The sequence below is a fragment of the Fusarium pseudograminearum genome, chromosome 2, assembly GCF_000303195.2.
Source record: "Fusarium pseudograminearum CS3096 chromosome 2, whole genome shotgun sequence".
Lineage (NCBI taxonomy): Eukaryota > Fungi > Ascomycota > Sordariomycetes > Hypocreales > Nectriaceae > Fusarium > Fusarium pseudograminearum.
In genome coordinates this window covers 7,632,148-7,639,750 of record NC_031952.1, presented here as the reverse complement: position 1 = coordinate 7,639,750, position 7,603 = coordinate 7,632,148, and the positions used below count along the sequence as shown (strand labels likewise).

Here is a 7,603-nt window from a genome sequence, read left to right as displayed (position 1 = left end):
TTAGGGTATAAAAATAAGTAGTCAAAGAAGCTTAGTCTATGTGGTATAAGCTGCCCTAATAATTTTATCTCTTATGCTCCCAGCGGTCAATTTTTCCGACACCTTACGGGTTCCTCTGAGGAAAGTTCAGCCTTGCGTTAGTGCACTTTGAGGCGGGGCTTTGTGGCTAATCGACAGCCAATCATTTGAACTCAGTGGCAGAACGCGGCGAGGCTATGAAAGAGGAAAGAGCAACGAGAAGGAATAATAAGGGACAAGAAAATATCAGGCTGGGATAGGAAAAAGTGTACTATGAATGATTTCGAGTAGTTGCCAATGTCTGATCAGACTTATCCATGATTTCAAATCATGACACCGCTCATGGTGGATGTTTCGGGTTGAACCTTTTGGCCAACATAGGTAGGATAGGTTTCTGGATCTGAATTACCTAGAGAAGAGTGGGATAAGAAGGAAGACCGAACATTTGATTTTCTTGGAACAAGTACAAATCCAAATGATGCGCACCGAGCTCAAACCATTGTAGAATGGATTAGGTATAATAGGCACGAGAGATAGGGCGCTGACAACAAGGCATGATGGGCCTCAGTTCTCATGATAGAAGGGATTGAAATCGCGAAACATGGATCCATTGCAACGGATAATCGAGAGGCTAAAGGGGTCAACGCACCTGGCTAGTGGGTAGCAGAAAAGTTGACCTCTTAACTCTTAGTGTACGAAAAACAAACAGCCTAAAGGATATAGTCTAAGTAGCATAAGCTGACCTACTAATTTCGTCCCTTATGTTCTGAGCGGCCAATTTTTCTGATACCCTGATGCCCTGCTAGGTGCATACGTGATAATTTCCAGCGGCCAGTCCTGCTAGAGATATAGCCTGTAATTCGCTGTCACCGAGAACGGTTGGTGTCGCCCCGCCCGAGGATGCTCCGCTACTTGCCAGCATGTCTCGGGGCGTCTAGAAAACTTGGCTTTTGAGCAGAAGGGAAACAAAATTATTGAGTCAGTTTGTGGCTATGAGGGTGGTTTATTGATCTATTTATTTTTTGTATCCCAAGTTTTGGAGGTCGGCTTTTCTGTTACCCATTGGCATGACGCCCTGGGCTAGGCTCTTATTCTAGTCGCGATAGAATCTCCAGGACCCATGTCCCATGTCCCATGTCCCAGTTGCTCTTTCACCTGTCATTGTCACTGCTACCTGTCTAGGAATCTCAGCACGCGTCTTGTCGGTTCCTTTCCTTGTCGCGATCACTTGACAAAGTATCGATACTGCAAGGTCTATATAATTCTGTCCTCTTTTCAATGCGATAGAACGCGCTGATGACGGGAGTGAGTTTCAATTCAGCTCATAAACGCGGCGCATTTGGGACCTGTTTTCCACTGAGCAAACGCGACCAGGCAAGGCAGGTTCCATATCCATCCCGCATCTCCTCCTTAAACTCTTATTTACCTTGCCCTCTCTATCCGTCTTTTCTTTAACTTCCTCCTCTTCTACCCGACAAACTCATCTCTGGTTTGCATGACGACGACAGCCAAGCGAAAATAATGAGCCTCAAAGCAATCAACTATTAATCTAATCTATTGCCCTTTTGTTTATTCCCAGCAAACCCAATAGCAGCGACAGGAAAGGAAGCACTGCACGCAAACTACCTACTACCTATTGATTGCATCTCATGCAGTGCTCTCACAATCACAATCACACCCATTACTGTCGCATTTTGCAATCAGCTGCAGAACAGAGATCCGCGCTCGCAAGCAAGCTCGTCATTTCACTTCTTTCGCTCTTTTTATGCTCCTTTTTCTTTCGCCATGACACAGTCACAGAGAAAGACACAAGCAAGGATAGCCCCATTCACTCAACAGAGTTGGCTAGTTACGCACAACGCTAAAAAGATGGGAGGGAGCTTCTCTTCCCCCAAGAGCCATGATGATGGTGCTCCTCCGCCACAGAAGCGTCCGCGCTTGGAAACTTCTGCCAAACCGCTTGATGACTCTTCACCCTCAGAGTCAGAAAATCGCTCGCACCTCCGTGTTGAGATTCACAAGATTTTTCATAAAGACTCAAAGAAAGCTCGACCTCTTCAGGAAACTCCTCCAACTGACGCCATCATCAAAACAAAGGGTAAATGTCAGATCACCGTTTCCGATGTGAGCGGCGGCTTTACCAATATTCTCTATCGCTTCAGCCAGAGCTGCGACGTACTATCCTACGAAAACCCCACCGGTCCTCACCGGATTATTTTCATCAAGCCGCCAAAGCCGTTTCTTGTTCCTGAAGAAACCATTCTAGTAAATAGGCAAGATGAGGCATCTCACGACTACTCGCCCTCTTACAAACTCGATGTTGAGCTGAGTTCACTCAATGATGGCAGTTGGCCGCCACTGAACGGTCAAGAACTTGGACTTTCCGCAACTCAGCCATCACCATTGACTGATGCTGGGAAGCAAACATGGGTGCTGCACAGCGAATTTGATCAGGTCTTCGCTAGACGCAAGAATCCCGTTAGGCTCACAACCGGGTTTCACCCACAACGACCGGAGTGCCCTACCGATTATGTCATGGATGTAGATCTGCGCTGGACCACTGGTTTTCGGCCCATCGACGAAACCGCCAAAAATTGCATTACTGCCCTGGATCCGGACGTGGAGGATATTTACACCAATGGACACCTCGAGCCCATTCTCGATGAACAACTAAACGGCATCAGCCCTGTTGATACCGAGGACGACGCCAACGTTCTCAGTGATACGAGTCCGGTGAACGGAACCAACGGCATTAACGGTATCAAAGACGCAGGCAATGCTCATGATCATGATATGAATGGTGTGGACGGTATGGACGGCATCAAAGATGCTGTGCCCGAGCCTGAGGGTCTAAATGGCACTCATGACACGAACGGCGTGAACGGCGTGAACGGGCATGAGCATATTAGTGAGGAAGACATGTCGCATGATCTTTCACATGACATGGACGAGGAATTGGAAGGCGATCAGACGCCGAACCGCCCACTTCGGAAAAGGGCCAACAATAAGCAGTACAATCTCAAGGTGTTGACTGACCAGGCGCATGGCAAAGAATCCAAACCTCGGTCGAAACCTGGTCAGATTACGCAAGTTGAGGGTCGCGTTACGTATTTGCCACCCGTTAACCCACCAGTACATTTGGACTCATGGCGATGTCTAAACTGTGGTTGTTCGAACGAGTGTTTGGATGTGCTGCGCGCTCACCTGAAGGACTACCACCCCAACTACGACTATGCGCTAGAAGACGCAAGTGAAGGGCCGCTATTCCGCGTTACTCGTATTTCTGGTCCTGTTGATTCACCCGCCAAGACGTTGCAGCTTGGCAGGCCGACAAAGTCATTCAACTTAGAAGACTACAATCGGGGTGACGAGTCGTGGATAACTTCGCGTTTTGGTCCGGATCACAGCGAGCCAGATGTGTTGTCACCATCAAAGCTGCCAACTGCAAAACAAGCGCTTGGCAAATCTGCTATCAAGCCTTTGCAGTCTTCATCAACGGCACGACCAGCGGCCCCGCGGCCAAAGAAGAAGACAATTATCATCCCAGACTCATGTCAGCCTCTGTTCGACCCTATCAGCAAAGCCCGCCTCAAACCTGGGGAAGAACTGCCGAAACCTGCTGTAGATAGTTCCTGGTTAATTCAGAAGCATCGCGAAGATATAGGGGAATTCTCGGATGTCTCGGCAGAGGAGAAGGAGTATATTTGCAGGTGGGATGCTTTTATCCTGGAGCAAAACGTCACTTCTGGAGCATACTTTAGACGGGCTTGGCTCCAGTTCGTCAAAGATAACGCAGTATGGCTAGCTAGTTCGGACCATCGGATGAGGGAGTTTGGCAAGCATATGTGTGTTTTAATGGCTCGTGATGTTCTAAACGACCAAGGCATCGACAATGCCGAGACACTGATCGAGGAGGCAAGAGCTCAGTTGAAGTCCGGTGGTCTCGATGAGCAGACGAACGATACCAAGGCGGCTGACAACGCATTGAAGCAATCACCTCGCGCTTCACAAATCACGAAAGGCGCGAATGGGTGTACGATATGTAAACTCCCCGTTCTTGGCCCCTCTCTCCTGGTCTGTTCAAACAAGGTAACACGTACGCTATCACAAGGCGAAAGCTTTGCTAACTTGTTTCTTAGAAATGTCTAAACCGACTTTACCATGCTAGATGCATAGAAAAGTCAGCTACAACTCCAGTGACTCGTCCCAAGTGGCTTTGCAACGAATGCAGCAGGTCTGAAGGATCCTCTTAGAGCGGGGTGTCCTCACCCTTGCCGGGTCGGAGTTCTCGGGCAGTTGCTCCCAAACCCTCAAATATGCGTCCCCTACGAAGCAATACTGGCTTGCAAAGTGCAGAATCCTCCGATCTAATGACTACGCAACGGAGGCTGAGGAGGAAAACTGCAAAAACAAGCAGTACGGAATCTCTTAGGAAGCGTGACACGAGTGAATCACTGGTCAAGAGTCGAGGGGTAAAACTCGATCGGCGAAGACTGTGAGTTACGGCGTTTATGATGAATTAAAAAGAAAAGAAGTCCTCAGATCGGATTTTGTGGGGGTAAGCTGCATAGGAGATGTTATGAGCGGAGGAGTGTATTGGCTGTTTTACTTGATACTCATGCATGCATGGCTGGCTCTTTTTGGGAACGGAAATTAAGAAGACATGCCAGGAGTCAGTTGTCTGGTAGTTTTGGTAGAGGGGTTTTCTAACGGTCAATTTTCTGGGAGGTTGCAGAATCCATATACCTGGAGCAGCATAAAGTCTGGTGGTCTGCGTTATACCAAATATATTACTCTAGTTCCATCGATGTGGAAGTAACATGATCATGGGCACAAGTTGTGTGATACAGTCCTGAAGTAGGCGGTATAAGGTTTCGTGAAGACATCGTCTGCACCGTTTTGGAAGACATGAACAAGGTCGCTTGGTGTCTAAAAAGGAATTGCAATGCTACTTCTGGGCAATGTCGTGATCGCCTGCTCACACCAACACATGCCCGCAACTCCAACGGTACAAGCACACATCGACTCACAACAGCATCGAATATTCAAAGACTGGAAGCTAATTTCTAACAGTGAGTACGCGATGTTTCAGTATTGGATGAGTGACCTTGTGTTTGTGATGCGCCACGATCAGGTATTCTTCAAATTACCACCCCTGGTAGGTAGCAGAAAAGTTAACCCCCTAAGCTTTAGGATATAAAGATAAGTAGTCTAAGAAACTAAGTCTAAGTAGCATAAGCTGACCTACTGATTTTATCTCTTATGCTCCAAGCGGACTGGTCTTATGATACACTGAGGCGCCCTCTATAGAGATCCCTTTCAACTTGATATTTTGAAAATTCAAGCAACAACCAATGCATTCGGTAAAGCACTCTCACCACTGGAATATTATACGGCTCAATCTCAGTACTATGAAAGTTGTTTTATCCAGTCTATACAGTGTTTGTTATGGTGTGTGGCCGAATCATGATATTTGCTGGTGCGACCTCCAAAGTCGTCAAAACTGGCATTTGCAGAAAGGTCACTAATACACTATCATTAGCACTTACGACTTGGACTTTTTGCTTGACGTGGTTATTTTATCTCTCACCTTGAGCTAGAACACACACTCTCACATAAAAATAATCCTTAGATAATCACTACACGACAACTTTTAGACCAGTACACTTCTTACATAGCCTTATTCACGATTAGTAGGCGGCGCCTGAAGTATTGTAGTATCCCGGTTTCGAGTCATTTTCCAACTTACCTGTCAAGATGATATATGCCCCATTCATTACTCTAAGTAAATCACCTTCAGAACATAATACTATGTGCGCTGGGAGAGATACAGGCTGGTATGCAAGGTACTATGCACGCCAGAGAGGATGCACTTCAAATTCAGTGCAGATGGGTGAACGACAGTCAACTACAAATACTACATATAGAGTTACTTGAAATATATTGCTAGTACTCTATGTTGAGAAGTATTGATTGCTCACTCTTTTCCCGGGCATGTTGGGTACCTAGGACCAGAGTTTCACATGTGTCCCCTCGTTGACCACACGAAAGACTTCGTCGTCTATCAGCGACCCTTGACATTTCTACTACTCCATAATCGCCTTCAGCATGAAGAATATGGAGTCGAGATTACCCAATAACTCGGGGCAAGTGCTTAAGACATTGTCTGATAATTAAGTGTCCCCTACTGCAGATGTAATCGTCACATGCAGCAGTGGGGCCAACTATCGTAGGCAAACTGGATTACCAAGCCTCATGATATCAAGACCATGTCAAAACAGCCTCATAGGTAGCAGAAAATTTAATCTCTTATGTCTAAATGTATAAAAATAAATAGCCTAAAGAGTATAGTCTAAGTAGCATAAGCTGACCTACTAATTTCGTCTCTTATATTCTCAGCGGCCAATTTTTCTGATACCTTAAGGACAGGTTCCACCACATCGGTTATTACCAGCAGTTGAAGACAGAATCATGCTGTTAACAGTATCTTAGCTATGGGACACTTGCTATATGTGCTGTGCAGGATGGTGGCGTTCGGTCCTAGATAGTGCATAGCTGACTGTGTCTCGGAGGTAGTCAGCCTGCTCATGGCTCGCGTCAATCTTGATATACCACGACAACACCAACGCAAAACCTATTGGATGAAGCATACCCAACACGGTATACTGTACAGTTTCTTTATGATGGATTGACCAATTACTAATGTGCATCTGGGCCTCAAAAATGCCGGGACTAGTGGGACGACTCGGGACGATCTCTCATCAAATAACTGAGTCACCTGAAATACTCATTTAATAACAACAGAAACGTTGCACGTGTTGGTTTTGCTGAAAACTGGAGAGGTGCCTGGTAGTAATATGGTTGGTATATGAATGATGCATCCATCATGGCTAATCGGGTAATACAACTTGTCTAACCCGACTCGGGAAATTTGACAAAAAGATTGTTAGAGCAGTTTTTAAACCAGATTTCTACCACGTCCTTCTCAATTTGATCATTGGCAAATGCGTGGGTAATTCCATCATGGCAACCTCTCTCCTTCTCTGCCGGCGTTCCATGAGGCATTTGTCACTATGGACCAGAGAGACAGAAACATGACATTGAAGATACGGGTATCAACACGAAAGACCAGAATATTAAAACATGAACAATTCCTTGTCAAATTTGAGAAAAGTTTTGATTAAGCCTTTGGCACAAATTTGTCGTGGATATAGGTATCATGGCAACCCAGCGTGGTCAAGCACGAATGCACGTGGATCCCTGTAAAGGTAGCTCAGCACTAGACATGTTCAGGTCGCACTAGGACTTGAGACTGTAACAGGTCTTTTTGGGACCGAATCGTAGATGCCATTCGCAAAGAGCTATGCATGCGTGCATATTTCGTGTCTAAAGTATTTGTTCAATGGCCCATGAGAGATCGGCAGAGGTCATGGAACGCAGGCCAGGCACACACGATGTTCATACGGGATTCGTCCCATGTCGTGAATATTGACTCCTAAAGAAAGGAACCAATGCTGGCCCATGGGAAAATTGCAAGCGCCGTCGCTTCTTTCTTCAAAACGCCTGTAGTAGATTTCCAAATGCT

At 46.2% G+C, this 7,603-nt stretch overlaps 1 protein-coding gene across 1 annotated transcript; it reads left to right on the top strand.

The window, feature by feature from the left end:
- Positions 1 to 1,803: 1,803 nt before the first annotated feature.
- On the top strand, positions 1,804 to 4,450 carry FPSE_10960 (uncharacterized protein; the record flags this gene model as incomplete). The annotated part of the gene is made up of 2 exons (XM_009264077.1): positions 1,804 to 4,092; positions 4,274 to 4,450. The coding sequence occupies 2 exons, from the start codon at positions 1,804 to 1,806 to the stop codon at positions 4,448 to 4,450; spliced, it is 2,466 nt and encodes an 821-aa protein (XP_009262352.1).
- Between the last annotated feature and the right edge of the window lie 3,153 nt (positions 4,451 to 7,603).